Below are 24,804 nucleotides of genomic sequence, written 5' to 3'. Positions count from 1 at the left end.
TGCTGACTGCATTTTGCTCACAAGTTTTATTTCACTTCAAATACACAATTCCACTATACAGGTGCAATAAGTTACCAACAATGAGTTACATTTCTCAAAGCTGAAGCATTAATAGGACTCTGCACATTAAAACTAAATTTCATACAATATTGTATATATATGCACATGGATGTATCAGCAGTTAAAAGCTGCAGCTGTCTGCACCGCGGTTAAAGGGTGCGGTTTGAGTGATGCACAGCCATGAGGAGAGGTCCTTTTACTGCAGAATGACATTTTATTTCCAAACCCAGAAGACATGCTACGCTGCAGCTTTTTGACTGCGCTCCACAGCCATCCTCTCCAGCCGCTCTGTGTAGAATCCGTTAAAGTCCAGCCTGTGGAGTCAAACACATCAGGACTTCCTTTTAAAACTATTTGAAACTGATGAAAAAGCATTGTTACTTTAACTGCATAAGTTATTAATAAAGCTACTTAAGATGATCTATTAAACTAGCATACTATAAATTACTTTGTGAATATATAAATAGCAGGAAGGAAAAATATGTGGTACTCTCTCTGTTTCTCACCTTTACATGCTTTATGAAAATAAAACTAAGTACATAAGGCATACTTTATTTTATCAAGAACATTTATGTCAACATTTTTTGAAAGTTGTGCAAAAGATCACAAGTTACAATCAACCAACTTGTGATTGCAATTTTGTCAAGTTGCAATCACAAGTTTAAATGTTTAAAAATTTTACTGGCATTCATGCAAATAATGTAAAAATTACATGTAAATATCGAAATACTCCAAACAGTGGTGAGTGTATTCATCCTGTTCTATCATTGTTACACATCTGTAGGTGAAAGTTTTGGGGAGCTTGTCTTGTTAGACGGTGAAGCTGTTTTAGGACTATCAGAGCACAGATGTTGAATCCAGATACACATTTCAGATGTTTATATTTGTTAAAAAAAACAAACCACATCTTCCACTTCATAATTTTCCACTAGTTTGTGTTGGTCTATCACATGAAATCCAAACCAAATACATTAAAGTTTTGGATTTAATGAGACTATGAAGACTTTAGCAAGGCAGAGAACATCAGTAAATATATCTGGTCATCTTTTGACTTCCATATTTATCATAAATATCCCTGTAATGTTACAGCAGCGATGGGAATGAAAAAGTGGGCATGATTTTTTGGTTGAAATCATTCTAGAAAAGATCACATCATCCTCAAGGCTTCACTTTCAAGCCATTTTGATTCAGCATCTCTTTGCTCTCTCTAAGCCGGAGCATTACAACCACCACTTACCGTACCTAAGCTGATGACACACAACTTCTGTTTCAATGCATGATCACAGTTTCTTACTGTCATTGATGACTATGCCCATTAAATGGAGGAAAGGGGCCAGAATCCACTCCAGTTTAATGCAGAAAAGACAAAACTAAATGCTTTTGGTCCAAAGTGGACTCAATGAGATTTTCTTGCCTTTTTATTGTAATCTTTAAATATTGCATTTTTTAAATGTAATTTTTGTGTACTTTTCTTTCCAACACTTTTAATAAACTGTGTATGAGTGATGCTACACAAATACATTTGACTCACCTATTAAGAATGTATTTCTGGGGTCACAGGTCTCTAAACCGGTTATTGGGTTAGATTTCTAAATGTTTGAGAAACACCAGGCCTAAAGTAAACTAAGTAGTACATTTGCCAGGGTTGTGAATCATCCAGAATAAAAAGTAGAAGTTACAAAACTAAACCCCGGTTTGCTCTGTGAAACAGTGAAGGGAACTGTAAAGTTCAAAGCGATGCTGCTGGGTTTACCTGTAGATGATGCTGATCATGCTGTGCTCGCAGTCGTTGGTGCTGTAGATGCTCAGCTTGTCCAGCAGGTCCAGCAGCATCATGCTAAAGTTACTGTCGAACTTCCCGATGGTGGCTTCGAAGCTGGCGTCTGACTGAAGGCCGTCCTCGGCTAAAAACTGAAGCAGCAAAGAGAAACGCAAACTGGACAATCAACCAAAACCGCTCACAGGTGTGGGCAATGGATGGATGGTATTTTTCACTCTCTGGTTTAGTGAATCTGACTTAATTTAACTGGAAGGTTAAATTAACAGTAATTCATTCATTCCCAGTGCCTACATGGTAACTATATCACTTTATTTTCCTTTTGGTCAATACACTGCAAGCTACTTTCTACTGTATACAAAACATTAAGTTAAAATTGATTGAGCGAGTTTAATTTTATAATCTCTGACACACATTCAGTGAAAAACTATTTTAAAAAGTAGACTGAAATGTATTGGTTCATATTTGGTACAACACAGTGAAATGAATACATTTCAATTTACCATTAATAGCAGCACGGTGAGTTTCTAAGAGGGCAGAGTTGTAAGGAGCATAGTCTTTAAATACCTTTTTCTCCCTCTCATCCAGCTGTTCGTTTGCAGCTGCAGGTCTGTAAACCGCTCCCTGTTCGTGGGAGAGGCGCTCCAACCTCATGCTCTGGGTAAATGTCTACAAGACCCAAGAAAACATGTAAGAGACTGACTATTACTTTTCAGGCAGCTCAGAGGAAGAAATCAGATCTCCGAAAGCTAAATAAAAATCCACATCAGTCTTTACAAATGCACTCAGAGAAAAACCTAACTTGCACAGTTTAAAGGCAAGTCAAGCAAGTTTAAGCAAATGTACATAAATCTTTGAGTTTGGGGTGAAAAAAAAATCTCCAAGTTTCACCAAAACAAATTTAAGATTTTTTAAGACCATTATGAATTAAATTTAAGACATTTATCCCAACAGAAATGCACAAAAGGAAATCGCAAATATATAAATGATACACATTGCCAGCAGAAGTGATCCATTGGCTACGATGAACATCGTCCAGGCAGCTGGTGATAAAATTTACTCTTACCCATGATGGCTGTAATAAAGCTAGCTAATTTCACCCTTCCTAGCCAACAGAGGTATATTAGGTAGTGGTAGCCTCAACCGCCTCAATGCACAGAACTCAGTGCAGATGTCGGCGCACGACTACAATTTTTAATTAATTAACACTAAAAGAAAACTACATAGTCTTAAATTTTGCCACAATAAAAATTAAGACATGTGATTAACGAATTTAAGGCCAACTTATTTTTTTTCCTCCCAATTTTTAATGCATGAATTAAAAACTCAATACTGTTACGGCTGCAGTGGGTCTCTGCCCTTTTTCCTTGTAGGGTTCTGGAGACAGGCCTTCTGTAGGTGTTATGATTTTCCCTGATTGGTGCTCTGCTGCTTTAAAAGCTGCAACAGACAGGAGGCTTTTTCCCTCTCCCTCCTCAGAACCCCATTTGGTTTGGTTTGTATCTTATGGTTGAGTTTTGTTAGGTTTGTTTTGCATTTGTTTATTTCTAGTTGGTTATGGGTTTTGCATTAATCTATTTTGGTCTCTCATTTCAGGTATTCATTTTTCAGGTTTTATTTCTTTAGTATAATTTAATAAATTCAATTTTCATTTAATCAGAAAATCCTTGTGTGGTCTCCTTTAATGTTACCCCACCAAACGAGCCTGGTGGACGTAACAATACTTTTTAAGGATGCATGGATACCTTGAATCCTGCTGACCTAAACAGAAAAAGGTTCAGTCTGAATTATTGTCCAATAATGAGAAAGAAAATGTTTTATATTGTATGTAAATATCTGCTTTCATATGTAGTTACATGCTGAGCTGCTGTCAGAACAGGAAACAGCCACATCCTGTGGATTCACGTTTTTTTTTTTTTTTTTTAACTTCAGTCTATTTTTGAAACTTCTTTCCTGTTGTGTGAGTATGATTTATCCGAGACGCTGGCCTTTTGAACCCTATAGTTTAAGCTGATAGATTATTTTTTTCTTGTTATTTTCCCACTTCCACAGACCTGTATGCAGTTAGTGAACATGACGCAGACGGACATGAGCTTGGAGAAGATCCTGAGCAGCTCGGGGTTCGTCAGCATGCAGTCCTTCAGACAGTTGTCCAGGAAGCTGGTGTGATGGCACAGAACATCGTCGATGTTCGAAGCCTGACGAAGGAGAGCAGTCAGTCAGTACTGGAAACAGATTAAACCTGCGTGAGGATTTGTTGAAATGATTCTCTCACGGTTTTCAGGTTGTTCTCCATGACGTGCCAGGTCGGCTCCATCACCTCGAACATCATGTAGTACTGGATGTTCTGAACAAAGTTGAGCATCCTCTGGCGCAGGGCGAACGCAGCTGAAAACCTGCACAAAGATCAACTTTTACTCAAGTATTACCACTTTAGATTTCCTTTTTATGTGTCTTCTAAGTGCATTTTGTGAAGATTTCAACATTTTTACAGTATTTGCATCAATTTCTCATTACAAGTATGATTCTTCTGTCATCAGTTTCTATGACTAATGTCTAATAATAATAATAATTAGGGATGACCCGGTTAAATCCCAGGTTATGTCTTGATTTCAGATGATTCCCACATTTTTTGGGATTGTGTATTTTTTACCCCTGGAATAACAGAATTTAAACATTTTTTTTCCTCACAGAGTAGGACTAAGCTGCACAGAGCAGCTGAAACATTATTCTAAGTTTTAAGATGATCAAAATAAAGTGTTAGCTCCTTGGAGCAGGAGAGATTTCATCTGCATATGATTACCTGGAACTGCATTGAAATATGTATCAGGTTTAATTATGAAAGAGTTATATCCATACAGCAGAGACGTTCACAAGTCGTTTTTGTTTTCTTTTCAAAGTCCAAAGTCAAGTCTCAAGCCTTTCATCTGAAGTAAACATTTTCTCATTAAATCCACAACATGTACTGTATGTCACCTCTGACCCTGTAAATTCACTTTGCATCAAGTATTTTCTGGTCCATTTTTGTCTGCACTCTTCTACCTTTGCTTAACCTTTGGAAAACATTCAATTCTTAAAACTCACCATTTAGCAGAAGGCAAAGAATACAACTTGAAGTCTTTGTTGCTGATCCAGACGTTGCACAGCAGCCGCTCCACATGTTTGCAGTAAAACATGTGTCTGAAAAGCATCTGGTACCTGGTCAGAGCTTTCCTAAAAGAATAAAAAGGATCGCTAAAGCTTTTTACTCATTTACAACCAAACGAGAAAAAAGGTTTCACAGATTTGAATAAATAGCTGATTGGATTTGACAATAATCCACTATTAAATAGTGGAATCTATGTTAATAAATGGAGTCTCAGCCTATAAAAAAATCCTGATGACAGCGTCTCTGTTTATACATTTGCTTCAGTTTTCCTCTGGGTTAGGGTTAGGGGGTTTCACATTTTAAATGTCACCTTTTCCATCAATTTTTAATCAAATTAGTCAGCTTAACCAACATCAGCTGTGATGTTCAAGGTTTTCTGTTTATATTTCAGTTTAAGCTGCTCAAGGCTTACAGCATATCTGCTTCACAGTCATCAGCCACCACTTTGAATTTTAACTAAATCCCGACGTTTCTCCAGGAAAGTCAATTGAAACTGGAGGTTATGTTTGCAGATTTCTGTTCAACGCTATTTTAAGTTTGAAATAAAAAAAAATCTGTGTTTAAGTGTGACTAAGTGGAACCTGTTGATGATGAGCGACAGCGGCCACTTGACGATGTAGTCGAAGGAAAAGGCCTCCAGCCCGCTAAGGGCCCCATCGGTGGGCTCCGCGTTGATGATGGCCTTCTCCTGCTTGGTCTCAATGGCGAGCACGCGCAGCAGCTGAGTGATCACATCATGAGGCATCAAGTCGATCTGAGGACAGAGAAGGTGGACATCAGAAAAAAGTGAGCAATTTTTTACCTTGTATGGCATAAAGATTTTGATGACTTTGAGTTGTTTTTTTCCACTTGTTTTCTGTTCATTTATCCTTTCCCCCAATAAAAACTAAATAATTTAACTTGCTGTCCATAAAAACTACAAAATTAAGGGAAGATTTTATTCTAGCTCACTTAATGTTAAACATTTAAAAAGAAAAAACATAAGCAGTCCACACTTTTCCATATTCAAATTCCCAGGTTTAAAGATCAACATTAAATTTCTCTGAGTTCTGGAACTGAACCTGGAAAAACTACTGACTGTCTGGGAGACACTTATAGTCCCAGACAGTATAAAAAAATATCAATCATTTGAATTTCTCTCTTAGATCGCAACTTCCTCCATCATCATTATTATTATTATTATTATTATTACAGTCATAGTTCTGATTACAGACGCTCTCAGTGAGTGCCAGCTGGAAATATCCTCGAAGGAAGGAATGATTCCTTAATTTTTCCTTGAAAATTAAGGAATGAAATTCCATATTTTCTCAGGCTGTGTAGAAACTGAGGGGTGTGTATGGACAAGAGTATTTACATCAAGATGAAATTGATGTAAAGACTCTCCACTTTTACTTAAGTTTTCCCTAATGATTAACTTTGTTAAATGTTCCAATCTCAGGCTGTTTCTGCATAACCTGACTGAAACTGAACCATGTTGACACAACCATAAGAAAAGCAGTAATACGACTTTCTCCCACCTTCAGGTCATCTTTGAAGGGGTCGGTGTTGGCTGTGCTCATCCTCAAAGCCAGCTCCAGCAGTGCTTCAAGTCGGGGAGGAACAATATCATCCACCGGTTTCTTTAGCTCCTCCTCTGTCAGGTCCATGAAGTGCACAAAGAAATCTCCTTTGTCCATTAAAAAGTAGTGCTTGATTGACCTGGTGGACATAAAGTAGACGCTTATGATTTAAGGTCGGTAGGTTGAGTTGTTTTACTCAAAGGAGAGGGGTGGAGAACGAGCAGAAACTTTCACTGCAGCATCTCTCCATCATTCACCTGAGACGTAAAACCAACTCCTTCTCATCCATGAGGAAGTCCAGCAGGACCTTGCTGGCGTAGTTGTAAGATTTCTCTATCTGTTCCACGTAGGCCCGTTCCTTCAGAGTGTACAGCACCTCCTTGGCATCCGGACATGTCACATCTCGGCCGCACTCCCGCACCACATTCAGGTACTTTCCTATAAAATAGTAAAAAACAAACAACTGTTAAAACGCAGGACCTAAAATGCTTTTCTCATGCTTTTGTTTGTTCTTACCTGTGCTCAGTATTTTGTCGGCCATTTTCTGAAGAAAAGAGGGGATCCGGTGCTGTACGATGGTGTATCTCTGATCCCAGTATTTGTCGTTGTAATCTTCCTGGATTTTCTCCTTCTGCAGCTCGTGCTCCTCCACCATAAACTCGCTGTGCAGCAACAAAATGCAGACACACACTAAGAACATCCTCAAGTCATTTTTGCAGCATCATACTTCTTCATATTTTGTTACATTACAACCACAAACTTTGCATTTTGTTGGCATTTTATGTCATAGACCCACACAAAGTAGTGCATAAATTGCTAGGTGAGCAGAAAATGACAAATGTTTGCATTTGTTTCTTAAGTGTATCAAGGTAAGATACACTTAAGAAAGAAAAACAATTTTTTTTTTCTTCTTCGCTTTTATTCAAATGTAGAAGAAAAAGTTGTAACAAGGAAAATTTTGACAAAGTTTAAGTAATTCATACTTTCCTATGGCTTTTTTTTTCATTGATTCATGTAAAAATATAAAGAAAATACTTTTCCCTTTCTGATTTAGCTGTACAAACCTGTAGGGATCCTTGATGATTCCTCTGTAGATCCACTTCTCCAGGATTTCAAAGTACGGGACGCTGGCTGCTTTAGTGAGGTAGAGGCACAGCTCCTGAGCCTGGCTATCGCCCGTGTAGTTGAAGGTCCGGTCATGAAGAAGGCTTAGTGTCGCTCCGCCCATACATTCCCCTTTGTCCAAAGAAGAAGCTGAAAATTTTATTTTTACAGAAAACGGTTAGTGAGAGTAATTTCAGCTACAGCTGTTGGCATTCATTAGGCAATACATGACTATTTATATTTTAAAGGTCTTCTGAAGAACAGAAGATTGCTTTATTAAAAGAAGGTGTGAATTTTATTGTTTGTGCCTGCGGCGCCCTCTAGTGAGAACGTCAGGCAAAACAAACCTGGTTGAAACTGCAGCTAGAAGCAGGGACTACAGAGTCAAATATCAGATCAAAAAAACCTTCAGTTTCTTACCGATAGACGCCAGGATCTCCATGGTCCTCATGGTGGGTTGGATGTAGAACCAGAGTTTCTGCAGAGACAGAAGCCCTTGCCGCTGGAGGTGCTCCAGCTGAGTGACCAGGATCAGGTACTCCTTCATCAGGGTCCTCATCGCCGCCGTCAGAGCGTGGTTCACCTGGCCGTACTCAAAGGACGACTTCTCCTCAATGAACCTGGAAAACACATTCAAGCTCTTTCAAGCAGATCGAAAAGAATCAAGTTTAAAAGTTCAACCTTCTTAGTAATTCATTATTCCCCTCTATTTGGGATCTCTCGAAAACAGATTCAGTCAGTCAGCATGTGGTTTATATTGTAACTTCACAGCAGAGTAAACGTCTTATGAATTATATGCTGGATTTTGACACATTTTTCATGATTTTCCTGGGTTCTTAATCATGAGTAGCAAATATATTCTACAGCTTAAAGTGAGTAAAGACATTAGATTTCTGAGCATTTTTACTTGGAAGAAAATGACTAAACAAAGACCACAGTAAGTTAATTTCTGTAATTTTTAAGATCTAATCATGTAACATAGATGTAGAAAAACCAAAATTTTATTATTACAAGTGAAGAGAGAAGAAAAACAGAGGAGGAGTATAGAGATGACGCCATTAAAATGAGTATTTACTTAAATGAGGAACGAAGTCCAAAATGACCTACATCTGCAGTTTATTTTAATCATAAAGCAGTAGATTTTAAGCGATTTTTTCTGTAAATGTTGATGATTACAGTGTAATCATGAAAATGACAACCTAAGATTCTGTTTCTTCTCTTTACCGTGTTATAGTTGAGTAATATGATGCGACTGGCAATATTCTGTTAACCAGCTCCTTGATGGACATGTCCAGCGATGCATCAACTATAAAAGAGCGGTTCTGCCTCCCCAGGACAGGCTGAGCGGTGATGTCTCGTCCATCCACCCCAACCAGGACGAACAGCAGATCCTCAACCACAAACTGCTCCTGAGAGGGGAGGGGCAACGTGCCTGGCCACAAGAGATAGAAAAAAAAATTACACAGGAATCAGCACAGTAACACACAAGTGGCATAAATCTGTAGGACCGCCCGCTCCATGTGTACCGATGGTGACAGCTTGATCTGCAGGAGCAGGGCTGGTGATGAAGTCTCCGATGAGAGCGGGACGGTCGTAGACCCAGTTAGGAAACACGGGGTTGGGCTGTGTGGGGTTCTTCTTGTTGTGTTTGTCTCTCAGCATCTTCCGTGTGACTTCAGCAGGCTACGGTCACAGAAAAATTAAAAGCGATAATTTTTTCTGGACTACAAATTGTTCCAGAAATTATTGCGATGTGGAGGATCTTCAGCGTGATCTGAATCTTAAAAAGTCAGATTTTTTTACTGACAAGTGATCAAATGAAATTAAACACTGCCAGGTTGTGCCCACAACATAACTCTTCAGTATGAATGTTGAAACTGCAGGAAGAAGACTCAGAGTTAGCAACGAGGTGTTATAAAACTAAAGTCACATAAAGCACAGTGATATAAGAAGTTATTTAAAAATGAATCTGTATTTTTTGACATACTGTTTTGACATGTCACGAGTATTTACACTATAAGCAGAGACATCAATAATGTGAGAGCAGTCCCTTTGAAAATATGGTTTTACTATCTTTTTAAACAGGTTTTAAGCAGTTGCTTTTTCACTCTCGAAGTGATAATGAGCAGTAAACATGTCACTAGATATTGTAAAAAAACCAAAAAACTCCTTTTAATAGCTTCATACATCTCTGAGCTTCCTCTAACTTAATTTTAAACACCAGTAAAAAAAAAAAACTATCTCCGAGACGTCTTTACTCAGCAACCATCCACACCTAAAAGTGTTGTTGTCATGGCAACCTGGTAGCTGTGACTAGAGTCAGCTCAGCGACTGGAACACGACCAGATTTTTGAGCTGCCAACCAGTCAGGACCAAAGAAGATGAGAATCATCCGCCTCCAGTCACTAGACAATTTTTTTTTTTAACTCACCAAAGGGGCGTTGGAGCTGGCCGTCACGTTGCCGAGCTTCTTCCGCAGTTCATCCAGCTCCTGCATGGACATCTTTGTGCTGGTTTGAGGCAGAGAGTAACTGGTCGCAGTGGTTGGGTTTGAAGACTCTGACCTCTCTTTGGCATTCTGCTGTAAAGACTGAAGTGTCTAAAATATAAACACAGCAAAAGCAGGTGGAAAGGTTACTGACACTGAAAAAATTCTATATTTAGCAGGAAAAATGTTTCTATGAAATGTTTGAAAAAAGAAAAATTAGAAAACGAAAAGAAAGAAAAATCACTCCAAATATGCTGTGTTATCACACATTACCTCTTTATCCTCACAAAGTTTGGAGAGCAGATATACCAGAGGGTCAAGATTACGGACATTTTTGGACTTCAGCTCCTCGTATTTCCTCAGAAAGTCTTCAGGGGTTTTTGAGAACTCTGCTAATTTCACCTGAAAATTATACAAAATAATTTTTATTTAAAAACAAAATATTTCCCTGGCACCATATCTCCAGAGTTTCCCCAGTGTATTACAAGCCTGGAGGGCCACCATGCTTTACTTGTTCACCCATCAGGCGAAGCATCACTTATTTATTTAAGTTTTATTCAAATGTATGCATTTTTTTTTAAAGATTTTATAGTTGGTGTTCAGATATTACTCTTCCAATCTTTCAATAACATCATTATGTTACTGAACTTTAAAAATGTTTTTAACTTAAAAATACGGCAGGCCGTTGCATGAATGACTGCCCGAGCGCCCCAACCACAGCGCTTAGCAAGTTTCCTGAGGGAAACCTTGTGTCTCCTTTCATTAATGAATACAAAGTCATATTTTAACTCTGAGTATAGTTTGTGATACCCAAGTATACATCAAAATTTAGTTCTATTGAAAAATATATAAATATTTACAATTTTCAGAAGGCAGTAAAAAAAAAGTAACATCAACAAAAAAATGACCAGCAAGTAATAGATGGATGTAACTGAACAGAGGACGCCTTTTGACCTCGTTTCTGTCCTCTTTCCATGTTTCATACTCGTGTTGGTGTGTGTGACTCACCTTGGCACTGTGAGCAGAGACTGTGGTGGTGACATAAGGAGTCCTGTGCTTCTGCAGCAGGTCGATATATCCCTCCGCCCCATCCCCTCCTCGGACCTGCAGGAGGCTGAGCAGCTCGTTCACATCATGGTGGATCCTGAATTCACTCATGATGGCTGTGGCAGCTGAAAGATATTTTATGTTTAAGTAGAGAGGTTGGGACTAGCTAAGCTCTACTTCAGAGAAACATCTGCATCAGAGCTGCTGATTCAAATGGACAATAGCCTTAGCAAGCTTATCCTAATATAACTGGACTCTAAACTATTTTAAAAGCTGTTTGTTCTACTTAACAACGATGACGCGCAGCTGCAGTTTACGTTTTCTGAAAGCTAACTAGCCTGCAAGATGTGGATGCTAAATAGTTGATAGCTTACCCAGTTAAGAAATAAAACAATAAACACCAAAATATAACAATATTACACAATTTTCCTTAGCCGTAATATATATATATAGCGAAACTCTAAGGTTGATACAATACCTGTTGGTCGAATTAAATAACAAATTTCAACTGCAGAGATACCAAACGCGCCCACCACCACTCAAATGCTGCTTCTTCGTTTAAAAACATTCCTATCACGGACTCAACACTGGCCTCTACAGGTCAAAAACACACACTGCACGACTCTGCTCCATTTTCTCGTTTTATCAAGTTCTGAAAATGCAATATCCATTTTAGGTGTTAATATTAGCAAATAGTAACAAGTTATTTGACTTTAATAGTTAGATAAGCTTTAATTTCTTTAGAAAAAATATTGTCACAATATGGAATCAAGCTAAATTGCTAAAAGTAAGAAAAAATACATCAGTGGGTTTCTAATTATAAAGATAACTGAATGATTACGAAATGAGATATAAGAGAGACGGGAAATGCAATGCAGTATTTAAAATATATATATATATGCATACCTTTGATCAATAGAATAAAAAATGAAATGTTTTATTAATTAAAATTTCTATGCTTATAAGTAGGCATTTGTGGAGTGCGCAATTAACAGTTGTAATCTTTTTAAAATCACATTTGAAGCTTTTAATACTACTTATTTATTTTGTTTGTTGATTTGGTACAAATTTAGATGTAATATTTGCTCTATTTTGTAGTGGTGTTTAAGTGTTTATTGCACAGAAAATGTTGATTCCAAACTCAACTGCAGCAATACCCTGGTTATCTTTTCTACTTCGCTTTTTTCCCCACACAGCTTGTCAGTAATATACTGGCCTGTATTACTGTGAACGACCATCTATCTTCCTTTGCAGTTACCTTTTTAGCGTTGTGTCAAGTAAAGCAGTCTTGTCTGTGAATACAGATCATAATAACATACAGTTTCAGAATTAAAAATAAGCTTTTATTCAGTTGAATTGTGTAGTGTTACAATTTTTGTTGCACGTGTACCTGTGCAAAGAAAACAAAAACAAAAAAATCACTGTGCAGAGTAAGCAAAGGACGCTTTTATTTTGAAAAACCATGACACAGAGGAAGTAAACAGTAATCACGTTACAACCCGGAAGAATTGCCCTTCTCTGAATAACGTTTGAATAGCAAAGAATGACCACTGTATCTGAGGAAGAACCGATTAACGACAGGGCTGCAGAGGTCTTCCAGCTGCTGGTGGTCATATTTGTGTCCTAATCTGTGGACTGAAGGTGGAGGCGGCAACGCCCTGATGCCCTCGGAGAACAATCCCCCCCTCTCTGTTTACAACCAGTCGGCTGGGAGAAACTGGTTCCCCGCAGTGGGTCGTTAGCTAAACGGTTCTGCCGTGAGTGTCGTTTAGAAGGGGGGGTTAAAATGGCTGAACTGCATGTCGTGGAGCCGAGTGGAACAGCGACCATAGAGCAGCCCGAACATCGCGACGTTCGGGGTTCGATGCGTCTGGCGTCGCCCACTCTCTTGCTTCCTCCGCGGAGCAGCAGCCAGCTTAGCCCCGGCGGAGGAGGAGGCAGCAGCGGCAGGTCGGTGTTCGGTTTTCCGCTGAAGAGCAACCCAAGCTCGCCGTCCGAACCGTTAGACAAGCCGGGCTCACGGTGGGTTCGGCTTAATGTTGGCGGGACCTACTTCATCACCACCAAACAGACATTATGTAGGGATCCAAAGTCTTTCTTGTTCCGACTGTGTCAAGAAGATCCTGACCTGGATTCTGATAAAGTGAGTACACTTAAAGAAACTACATAGTGGTGTTTTCTACCAATAAATGTACATTGATAATTTAAAAAAAAAAAAAGTTATACGATGAAGTAATTACTCCACAAGATTGCACAAAATAATTTTTTTATAAAGCACTCCAAATTATACACTGCTAATTGTCTGTAGTATCTATTTGGGCTGTGACATCACATGAGGCACAAGGATGGAGCTGGTCAGCCTATATCAGGAAACATGGTGAACAGGTTTTGACATATGTGGGTTAAGATTCTGAAGAATTTGAGTCTTAAGGGGAGCTAGAGCTTGAGTCTGATGGACACAAGGCATCTTACTATCATGAAACCTGCACTTGTTTTTTGCTCCAAAAGTTTGTTTTGTAATTGGGCTACTGGCTGCGTTGACCCCTCAAAAGCCAATTTCTTTGTATTGTCAGTTATGTTTTCCTGAACTTATGTTAATTTACTGATAATGTGTCCAGCCTATTTTTAAATTTCTTTCAATTCGCCTGAGCAATATAAGTGGGGCTCCTTGTCGAAGTTTAAGTCTTACAATGTTTTACATATTTGATTTACGTGAACAATTGTACATGTTTTCATACAGGGTTAGGGTTACTTCTCACAGATTTGGTTGTAAACTGAAGGACACATATCACTCCAAAATGCATGCTGTATCTTGGTATTGATCACAGTGTATTCATGCTCTTCCAGACAGAATCATTTTAATTGGTTGTTAGCTGTATAGCTGTGCCCATGAATTATGGAGGAAATTGCATCACAAAGCTGTTTGTGACCTGCTTCGTTTTGTCCATCTGCTTTAGCTAGCACTCATAAAACAAATAAATGCTGCATTCGTTTTAAAACACCTTAAAATGACACAGTTTGTCAGTACAGAGGCACTCCTTCCAGTCTCTCTCACATTACCTTTGATTTTGATTTACCAACAGCTTTTCTGTTCTTGACTATGGAGCAATAGGATGTTTTTCTTTATTCTTCTCTGTAGTATTACTGGTATTACATTTAGCCATGTCAATGGTATAGGGCTGTTATGCAAGTTCATGTGTGTTGAGGCTAACTGGTAGATTTGGGCTAATTGAAAGTTTGTAATAATCCTGGAGTTCTTTAGAAAACCAAACCTTATGGTTTAAATGACTTTACTTGAAATTGTTGCTAAAGAAAAAGAAATCTGACCATTCCAGTCTACGCCGGTCCCCCTCACAAACTTCTCTGAAGTGTTTTGTCGTTGCCAATGTCAAAGTTCAACCATATTTAGTAATATGGTTAGCAAGTAAACGAAACAATGTTCTTTAAGTGCTTAAATATAATGGAGGAAAACAAATTGCCCACAGTTACTGATGATGTGTCATTGTATGTATAAAATGCTGTTGGATCTATGGAAACTATGGCTTTAACAAAAGGATGGAAACAATCAGATGCCAGGAAATTCCTTCCAGGACAGCTGAACTTTATCACTGGATGATCAGAATCACTATAATTGATATCAGATGTGGGCTGAAGAGGACTGAATGCTTAAACAGAATCATAAGATCCTTCAACAAAGCATCAGTTTAAAGTAGTCGCCAAACAAAAATACCTTTGTGTCTCCTTGTTTAAAAATACTAACAAAAGTGTATTTGCGCCATTACTCATCTTCAGTTCCACACTAATGCCATGCAGTCCATTGGTAAAGCTCGGGTTTTCCATGCAGTACAGTCAGAGCAAGATGACAGATCACTGTTGTGTGATTAATTACAGGACGAGACCGGAGCCTACCTTATCGACAGGGACCCCACATACTTCGGCCCCATCCTGAATTACCTTCGACACGGAAAGCTGATCATGGATAAGAACCTGGCTGAGGAAGGTAATGCAGAACAGCATCTGACAGTGAACGCTGTAATCAGCTCCATCTGAAAATCTTGATTTAAAAGAAATAATAATTATAATAATTTAAATGCACTAATGTTTTAGGCGTTCTCGAAGAAGCCGAGTTCTACAACATCGCCTCTCTGGTGAGGCTGGTGAAAGAGCGAATACGGGACAACGAGAACCGAACATCTCAGGTAACGTGAGACCAAACGGGCAACAGAGCAGCTGAACCGACTCATTTGTTATGCAGAAACAACTTAAATAATTGTGAGCTTGCTTTCAGATGATTGATGTTTATTTGTGTGTGTGTGTCTGTGTGTGCGCGGCGTCCCTCAGGGCCCTGTGAAGCACGTGTATCGAGTACTGCAGTGCCAAGAGGAGGAACTCACACAGATGGTCTCCACCATGTCGGACGGTTGGAAATTTGAGCAGGTGCAGATAAAGAAGCTTTGGCTTCAGGCATTTATTTTGAAGCTAATGCTACAAAATTTTACATCAGAGGCTTAAGCAAAATTTTTAACTCCTACATTTCATGCTCAAAGGTAAATATGTAGCAGACATGCTGAACTTCAGGGAACTTTAAACACAGGGATTAATAGGACATTGATGTCAATGATTAACTTCTTAATGTACTTTTAAAAAATGTTAATAAAAAATTATATAAGAGTATAACTGTTGTTTTTTTTGTATTTTTTTTGTCTCCAGCTCATCAGCATTGGCTCCTCCTACAACTATGGGAACGAGGACCAGGCAGAGTTTCTGTGCGTCGTTTCCCGGGAACTCAACAACTCAACGAATGGCATCGTTATAGAGCCCACAGAGAAAGCCAAGGTTGGTGTTTGGAAACTTTTAAGCAAGTAGCTGGACATGTGGATGATCAAAAACAGTTTTAACTTCTAATAATCTCAATAAAAAGTATGGATGCACAGATAATTTTGGGTGATCGGTCAATGAAAATGATCAATCACCCTTAATTTTCTAATCTTGTCTACTTTGTCAAAGGTCTAAAAACCAACCACTGTCGTCTTTTGCTTTGCCATGAGACAGGTTTGACTGATAGACTGGCCCACCAGGTCATATCTGCACGTTTGCAACAATAGTTACCTCATCGTTGCCAACTTAGCAATTTTCTTGCTATGTTTAGTAACATTTCAGACCAAAAAAATTGGCATCGGCCAAAACCGGAATCGACAGGTCAGGCTTTTAAAAGATCTGTAATTGGAGATTGAACAGAAAACTGCAATCTGTGCACTCCTAATTAGTATATTAGGGGTGAGGAGTGAAAATAAGTTTCGCTTTTTAAATTAAATCATTTAACTTGTTTTAGGCTTCACCTGCATTGGATGCTTCACCTTTAAAACAACAACAACAAAGATTTAGAATAATCTCAAAACTCTTTTTTAATTCAACTTTTACTTCTGGCCTTCAGATCCTTCAAGAGCGAGGCTCCCGGATGTGAGGAGCCGGCGAGTCGGAGCGGAACCACAGCATCATCACAAACACGAGCACATACTCCAGTTATCATCGATCAGCCAGCTGCCCCCTCCTCCAGCGTGCCTTTCCACCGCGGAGGCTCCCTGACGCCTCCTCGTCTTTAGCGTTGCAAGGCGATCCCGGCTTCTCGCCTCGTATCTTCTCCGTTTTAAAGACACGACAAGTGAGGCGATTCTCCTCTTTGGCTGCGACATTGAAGTTTTGTTGATCTTACTGGATGGATGCACAGAATAAATCCTCTTTTCCTTTAGCGGCTTTTATCAGATCTGGGATGTTCGCTGGGATGTGTCACAAATTTGGATCAATTCAGCAGAAACTCCTCAGGACCCGAGCATAAAGGAATTAAAAGGACTCCATTTTTTTTAAAACCCTGGCTGCAAACGGAGCCTTGATGCCGCAGATTTGCTCGTTACTTCTAGAGACGGAGCCTAATAGGCGCAGCATCTTCTCCGCTCATTAAAGGCTCACAGAGAAAAAGGAAGAGACCCTTTTTTTATTATTATTTATTTTTTCCGTTTCCTGTATGCGGCTCATTTTGATCTGTGAAAATTTGGAATATTTCCACGCAAAAGAAAGCAGCTGACTCAAAACAGACCATTACTCCACTAGTGCACAAATGTGTCCAGGCATGTAAGAAATCTATATTAAAACCTATATAGTCGTCAAGATGAAAATATATGAAATTTTGAATGCAAATGGTGTAATTACTGATTTCTGTATCATAGCTGTCCTATATTTACGTATTCTTGTGGGTGAGTTTATTTAAACAAGGGGGGGGGGGGGAAATATCAGTTTTGTTACCAGACTTAGCGCCCATTAGAGTGTGAGTTTGTGTGTGCAGTGCCTCTCTGCTTTTTGCCCATATCTGAAATATCACACTTTTCACCTGCACGTTTTCTGTAGTGTACCTGAAAAGAAAAAGGAAACAAAAAAAAGTTGTTTTACAGCTCATATATATCCTACTTTGATCTATTGCATATCTTAAAATTGTAATTAGGGATGAAGAAACCTTTCGCTTGTTGCCGTCTGAGCATAAAAGCGTGGCAAGGTTCGAATCGTGGCCAGTCTGTAATCTGCCTCAACACATTCGCCGCGTCTTGTGTGTACTACTCAGCTTTGCAGCCAAACGTCGTCTCGAAGTCTGCAGCATGTGTAGCAACCGCGGCGCGAGCAAACTGTCCTGCTCGCACTTTAACCCTGAGCCTGCATCAATGCAGGAACCTTGCAGTTTGTAAGAGAACCTCTCAAAGTAGAAGTGTTCTGACTTTTATCCTCTTCAAATCAAACGCTACTTTTTTACCAGCTGTTTAGCTTCTTTTTTTGTTGCCAGCAACTTGGATGCAGGAGGTTTTTTCTTGAAATATACAGTTTCATCTTATTAAATTAGAAAATAGTTGAAAAGTTTATATATCGATTTATTCTACTAAGAGGGATATATTTCAAGTGTTGATCTCTGCTCGTTCATTTTGATAAAAGTGACTTTTAGCCAAAGGAGACCTAAAAATTCAGCTTTTCAGAAAATTCGAATATTACATAAGACCACCAAAAATAGTGCACAGTTGTTATCATGATGAAGACCGGTAGCTTAAGTTGTCCAGAGGACGCTTGTCAACACTTTCCATGTAGAAATTAAGTCACAAAGCTCATTGTTCGCAGAAACCTGTAGCCAAGAATATTGATGGAAAGATGATTGAAAGAAAAAAATATCAGTAAGCATTAATTTAAAAAAAGTAACAGAAAAAAAAGCTTTAAATATATTATTGATGTACAAGGAATCTAGTTAATGCGAGTGTCACTTTTTGGATTCAAATATCAATGTATTAATTTAGCTGAGATAACTTAGAAATATAGTTTTATGATTCATACCAACCATTAGAACCCAAACTATTCTTTTTAACTGAAAGAAAATGCAGGAAACAAAGTTTTCTGATTTTTTTTTTTCTCTTTTTGTTTTAAAATTTTCTGCTTGATGGATGACCACGACAAGTAATTTAAAACATTGGCCCGGTCCGCCTCGCTAAAAGGTATCGGATTCTTTTGGTTCTATAACCTTAAGAAAAATAACCACAGTATCACTATATGTGCAAACAAAAAAAGTAGAAGCAAACATGTATTAATAGTTCTAGTTGCTTTTATTTTTTTTTTTTAAAAGAAAAGTAATATTTATGCTTACTGCTGCTAACATGCTGACGTTGATTATCATGGTGTACAAAATGTATAACGTTTGATTATTTCGACTTTGGAGCAAAGACTTGGGCCAAATTAACAGTACGTTTCAAGTAAATGTGCAGAATATCAAACCTTCCTGCTGTTCTGGTCAAGGGAAACGCCAACTGAATATCATAAAACAGCAACAGGTGGGGTGGGGGCGTGCTATGCTCCTTACAGCTGGAGAAATCTCTGCTTACCTCGGCACTTTCTCTAGACTGTAAAAACGACATGGTGGAATATTTAACACGTGTTTGAAATCGTAACTTTTTAAAACCTCAGCATATCTTCATAACGGGAAACCCTGCTCCCTAAAACAGCATCACATTTATTTTGTAACACTTTTCAGCTTGATACATTTTATTTTCATATAGTACACTAAAAGCATATTTATATTTTAATTGTTTCTCCTGGAGGTTCCGCTATTTACATGGTAACAGATATATTTTTTTAACACAGATCATCTATACAACTGGCATTCATCGCCTTTATGTTTCATCCTTAAGATAAACATATTTAAGGCATTTAAATCACGCATGAACAAGAATGATGCATCTTGATGAGGGAAGAAAAAAAAGAATCAGTGTTTTCATGCTTATTGTTAAGTTGGGACTCAGAGCCCAAACTTTGAGGCAACATTTTCTTTCCTTCTCTTTCTTCTGTGTGTGTGTGTGTTGTGAAGCTATATTCTACTAACAGTAGTTATGAGCAGACAGCCTGCAGTTGAAAATACCCAAACATTTCATGAAGGAGTATTTGGTTTCTTACTTTCGGCTGTTGCTTCCCTTCGTTTGTGTTCGGTGTTGTGCCTTTCACCAGTGTTGTGATCAGTAGTACTCCCCTTTTATGAGAAGGTGCCTGTCATACCCTTAAAAAAGTCAGGAGGTTTCTACCTAACGTATAGTGTGTGTAGTTTGTTTTTATCTTTTAAATGAAAATCATTTTGAATATAGGCATTACGGCTCTCTGGCCGCATAAAAAAAGCATTAAAAAAAAAAACTCTGTCAGTTGTGCCCCAAACAAGTTTTCTGTGTGCATCTGCATGTCAAGCCAATGACGAATGAGGACAATTGCAAGCTTTATCAGAAAATGTTGTGAGATTTTCATGCTTTTTTTGTCATAAGAGAAATTTTAGATAGAGACAAGCATAAAAACTGTCATAAAGAATGGTTAAACCTGGACTGAATCATTCTAGCCTTTCAGACATTTGTGATTTCATATTTACTTTATGAAACCAATTTGGGAAAACTGATAAAATCCCACAAATGATTAAGATGATCCCTTGGATTGTTTTAAGCTGGCATTAGCGACTGCTTCCTTTGGGACTGACTGATTTTGAGCTACGTCACCCAACTTTCAGTTGCACTTTGCCCCTTTCTGGTATAAACATTTCTAATGATTAGTTGGAATTATTTTATGTGCAAAGTTATTTAATGGGTGTACTTACAACACATTTGTTTTACAAAGAAAGTTCTCTTCTTCTGCTTGTATCTTAGTAAAACGTCAGCAGCGCACTTTTTAAAAGAAATCAATTTGACTGAGAACTTGAGATCCTTTTGCAGCTTATTTTTTATTAAGTGACATGCTAACATCCCCATTTAATAATTCATATGTTTGTGATTGATATTAAAACTGTCCAATATTCCTTTTAAAGTCCAAGATTGATCCAATCTCAAAAAATCAAAGGCTCAAAGCGATTTTACCTGGTTTGTGTTTGAAAGAAAATGTTAGCTTGTAAAACAAAGGATCATTTTGATTAAAATGCATTTAGCTCCATGTTTAGGAAGTTTTTAAAATGGAAGTGTCTCAAAGAGATTTTTGTGAAAGATTCTAATTATAGCCTCCCAGAGTTAGCATGACGGAAACCTTCTTTAAAATAGGATTTTTTAATAAGCTATCTTGGTAGTCAATGTTAATTTAAGATAATCAATTAAATTACTATTTAGAAAGCATATATTACTGTTGACTGTCAAAAGGTTGTCTCAGATAATGCTAATAAAACATGGTAATTCTTTGATCCAGTTGGGGTCAGTTGTGTGACTTTTTTATTTTACTTTTTTAGCTGTGACTTTTAAGATCAAGCTTGTGCATAGTGCAAATAAATGCGTTCCCAAAGTCAGTCTGTTTAAGCAAATTTGGCAAACGCTTTTTTAAAATAAGTAAAAATTCAGGGATCTTTGTGAATTGATGTTAGCAGCGCTAATGCTTATCGTCATTTCTCACAGTTAGCCTGAACAAAAAACATTTAAAAAACATTTTTTTAGAAATGTTGCTGGCAATTTTAGTATTGAGACAAATTGAATTTGAAATGGCAAAAATATGCTGTCACTATACTACCTGACATTTAGCACAAAGCCATTTTTATATGAAAGTGATATTGGCATTTAGCTAATACTAATGCTAATCCAGTATTAGCTAAATGCTAATAGTAGACTCCAGCTAGCAAACCGTTTCAGTTATAGATATTCTTTTGAGGTGGGATGATAATTAGCTGTAGGTTTTAGTTGAAAGCAGTGATGATGCTGATCACAGCCACGGTTTATCTGGAAGGCTTTCATTAAAAGCTTAGAGACAATATAAAAGTTTTAGATTAAAGTCAGATGCAACAAAGATCCATCCTGTGGTATTAGGTTTTCTTTACTGCTTCATTTTATGGGATCAAATGTGTTGGGAAACGCTTACCTTACTAAACTTTGCCGTGTGATTCTCCAACTATCTGCCTTCAGAAACACGCTGTTAATGAGCAAAAGATTTGATCGTCACTTAAACTAGTTTCTATACGAAATGTTGTACAGTACTGCCAAAAAAAAGTATATGGGCACATAAAAAGATGAGAGCATGCGTTGTTCAAAGGATAATCTTATGTACTGAACTTCGCCTGACCTCTGTGTTGGTTCAAAGTTGATGTGAAGCATCAACTTCATGGGGGGCGAAGATGATGGCATGGCTCTGTGGTTTGTAAGTTGTATATTTCTGTGTGGAGCAGTTGGTCAACAAATAGATGTATTTGTGACTCATGGACGACATGGTTCTGTTATTTGTTGTTTTTTTTTTGTTTCTTTGTTTGTTTTGTGCCGTGTATGTAGTTTTGAACACATAAATTAGCTTGCCACTCAGAGTGGAGACCTTTCCGCAACAAGTTTTGGGTTAGGGAGTTTTTTGTTCTTTTTTTTTTTGCGACCTGCAGAAGACCATGCAAAAAAAATATATATATATATATAGAAACTGAAAATGTCTTGTGTATCAACTCACCACTTAACCTGTAAGCACCTGCATGCGTTTGTGGACATGCACATGTATAAACTCATTTAGATGTATTAGAAATGTCACATATTAACTTACTTTGTGCTCATTTATCAACAGTATTGATGTCATATGTGAATATTGTTAATGAAGACTGTGGAGAACATTTTGCATTTAATTGTTTGTTTCACTTTAATTTATTTTGTATTTTTTCAAATTTTGTCTACCAATGTTGTTACTTTACATATAACAATTTTAACAAAGCCCTGTCTGGTTTGTAATCATAAAAAATATGTCTGTGTTTTAAAACATGGCTCACTGACTATTTATTGCTTCTGTTTGACTAAAGAAAATACAGGCTGATGTCCTACTTTAATAATATACTTTATATTATATATCCAAATAGGAAGACAAATTGATTAGACTTTGAGGAGAAAGATAGCAGTGTCTGCATTTCTCTTGATAAGCTCAGACTTTCAGGTTGTGACTGAAATCCGACCATGATGTGCTAGGAATAAACTAAATAAGTTCAGGCATGCAAAACAAACATAGCAGGAATTTTATTCATCTTAATATCTTCAAACTAAAAAGAAATATCAGTTTTATCTAAAAAAAAACACCAAACAAACACATAGTTAATTCACTTTTAAAATGTTTCATTGGTGAGTGCAACAACAAATCATGAATTTATCTGTCAACCTTAACCATCAATGTCCATTTATTTATAGACTGCAGCATTTTAAAAACAACATAAACTGAACAAGATTATTTACAAATCAGTCAGAGAACAGAAAAACAAAGTAATAAATGTCTCGCCTGAGTGTCAGAATCTGCCGCGATTAATCACAAACTATGAAAATAAATGTTTAGGAACTGATTTACAACAATAATAAGTATCTTTATGTATATTAGTTCAAACTTGGGAGACGTCTTGAGTTGGACTGCAGTGGTCTGAGGATGTCAGTGGGCGGGGCTACTGCTCCTTTAAAAAATAATTGCCCTAAAGTTGACTTGCTCTGTAGGTTAACTAATCACAAGCTAAGGTCCATTTTGCTGAATTTAGATTAATTCAATTAAATGTCAAGGTTAATAAAGGAATAATGCTCTAATTCAACAATAAATCATTATGTTTTAAAACACAATAAAATTCCCTTTCCAACATTTTTAGTTTCTAATTTTATTCTAGTTAGACACATATAAAACTTTATGATGTATGTATGTATTATGTTGAGATCACTTTGGCAACAAGCTTGTTGGGATGATATGCAGCGTTAATTTTAATGCAGGTCGAAAAGTTTCAGTTTAGTCTCAACAGATTTGGACATTTTTATACACTATTTGCTGGAACGACTTTACTGGCTTTCTCTTGAAGTGTTTTGTCTTGCCTCTGTACTATAAAGTCCAGAACTGCGATATTGTGAATTATGAGATTCTCTCGCCTTTCCATTAAGGTGGGTTTTTGTAGTCGAGTCACACTGTCTTGTTCCTCCTTAAGACGCTGGATATTGTTTTAAATCCTAGCCCAAATTTAAAATTCTTCACACAAATTTTATTTTTTGTTGGTTTCACCTCCATATCCAAAAACATTTTCTTCCTTTCTAGAAGGAACATTTTTGATAAGTAGAATCTTTAAAACTCTGATTTAGTGTATCAAATTGAAACACAAATTTTATGTATGACGTCTCAGGGCTCAGGGATTTTACTTGCTGTTGCCCAGTGATTCAGTCCGCACCGTGTTGTTTATAGCAGCAGCTGATTCTGTGAGCTTCTCCCCCCTCTATGAATTGTACATTGTGTCCACCTTCCACTGCTTTTCATGCAGACACTTATGGCAAGCTGTTTGTTCATTTAATCAAAACGAAGGAAAACTTACAAGCTGACACAGACTGTACGAAAACAAAAATAATGTTAACAGTGAAAAAAGCTGGAATATGGGAGAATCATCTAAAACTGAAAGGCTAATAAATGCCAGGCAGGTGATTGGTGGATCCATGATCAGGTGGGTTTAATCAGCAAAATGCAACGCAGCTGGTAGAGATTAAACGCCTCACCCACTGAGCTGATAAGGTGGAGAGTTGGCCCAACCAGTTGCTAGGACGTGCAGCATGACTGCCACGTCCTCACAGACAGGTATGGGTGGCTGCACAGGTGGAGAGGAAACAGGGCTGGACATCAGAGCCGGTCCAAGCTTTTTTGGGTCCCTAAGGAAATTTTCATTTGGGGGCCCCTACACTTTGTCAACACCAGATCTGATTTATCACTGCTAAGCTACTCTGTGTGTGCGTGACATTGTCATTAGTCACTTGCAATTTGCTTAGATCATACCAGGAGTAGCAAACTTAAAAAAAAAAGTGCATTTTGAAATGCATCATGGTATGTGAGTGTTATAATTGTAACTATTTGAAAGTTACACCAGCTGATAAACACAAAATTAGAATAAATGCGTTTGATATATTTCACCAGCAGTGGCAGGAACAGCAGGAAGACTTCCACTATTCATGTAACAGCAATATAAATAATATAGAAGTTGTTATTCAATGGGTAACAGCATTTAGTTTCTGTTAGTCAGTCATCTGTCTATCTTCAGATTTTCACATTGAGCATTGCTAAAGTTCACCCCCATCTGCGATAGCTAAACAGAAGGAATATATAATAGAATAACCAGTGTTGG

General features: G+C 37.7%; 2 protein-coding genes across 2 annotated transcripts; one reads left to right on the top strand and one right to left on the bottom strand.

Moving 5' to 3' along the window:
* Positions 1 to 7: 7 nt before the first annotated feature.
* Positions 8 to 11,749, bottom strand: tubgcp2 (tubulin gamma complex associated protein 2). Its single transcript, XM_005805367.3, has 18 exons — positions 11,662 to 11,749; positions 11,145 to 11,308; positions 10,410 to 10,538; positions 10,080 to 10,247; positions 9,175 to 9,331; positions 8,873 to 9,080; positions 8,069 to 8,268; positions 7,609 to 7,798; positions 7,061 to 7,206; positions 6,802 to 6,982; positions 6,503 to 6,683; positions 5,567 to 5,739; positions 4,922 to 5,050; positions 4,113 to 4,233; positions 3,892 to 4,035; positions 2,405 to 2,506; positions 1,814 to 1,971; positions 8 to 374 (listed from the first exon to the last, which is right to left on the bottom strand). The coding sequence occupies exons 2-18, from the start codon at positions 11,292 to 11,294 to the stop codon at positions 299 to 301; spliced, it is 2,613 nt and encodes an 870-aa protein (XP_005805424.1). The 5' UTR covers positions 11,295 to 11,308; positions 11,662 to 11,749; the 3' UTR covers positions 8 to 298.
* A 916-nt stretch (positions 11,750 to 12,665) lies between these two features.
* Positions 12,666 to 22,009, top strand: kctd2 (potassium channel tetramerization domain containing 2). Its single transcript, XM_005805369.2, has 6 exons — positions 12,666 to 13,326; positions 15,075 to 15,183; positions 15,291 to 15,382; positions 15,525 to 15,620; positions 15,894 to 16,019; positions 16,618 to 22,009. Exons 1-6 carry the CDS (start codon positions 12,970 to 12,972, stop codon positions 16,645 to 16,647), a joined length of 810 nt encoding a protein of 269 aa, XP_005805426.1. The 5' UTR covers positions 12,666 to 12,969; the 3' UTR covers positions 16,648 to 22,009.
* The last annotated feature ends 2,795 nt before the right edge of the window (positions 22,010 to 24,804 follow it).

Source organism: Xiphophorus maculatus, chromosome 10 (assembly GCF_002775205.1).
Source record: "Xiphophorus maculatus strain JP 163 A chromosome 10, X_maculatus-5.0-male, whole genome shotgun sequence".
NCBI lineage: Eukaryota > Metazoa > Chordata > Actinopteri > Cyprinodontiformes > Poeciliidae > Xiphophorus > Xiphophorus maculatus.
Note: the sequence above shows the minus strand (reverse complement) of the source record. Positions and strands in the feature narration are given on the sequence as shown.

Bases quoted from the DNA above. Each gene is read 5' to 3' on its own strand.
- tubgcp2 (XM_005805367.3), bottom strand. From the start codon at position 11,294: ATGAGTGAATTCAGGATCCACCATGATGTGAACGAGCTGCTCAGCCTC. The intron at 9,081-9,174 runs GTACACATGGAG...TCTTGTGGCCAG, and splicing joins AGATCAAGCTGTCACCATCG to GCACGTTGCCCCTCCCCTCT. The intron at 5,740-6,502 runs GTGGGAGAAAGT...CTCTGTCCTCAG, and splicing joins CCTTCAAAGATGACCTGAAG to ATCGACTTGATGCCTCATGA.
- kctd2 (XM_005805369.2), top strand. From the start codon at position 12,970: ATGGCTGAACTGCATGTCGTGGAGCCGAGTGGAACAGCGACCATAGAG. The intron at 15,383-15,524 runs GTAACGTGAGAC...GGCGTCCCTCAG, and splicing joins ACGAGAACCGAACATCTCAG to GGCCCTGTGAAGCACGTGTA. The intron at 16,020-16,617 runs GTTGGTGTTTGG...TCTGGCCTTCAG, and splicing joins AGCCCACAGAGAAAGCCAAG to ATCCTTCAAGAGCGAGGCTC.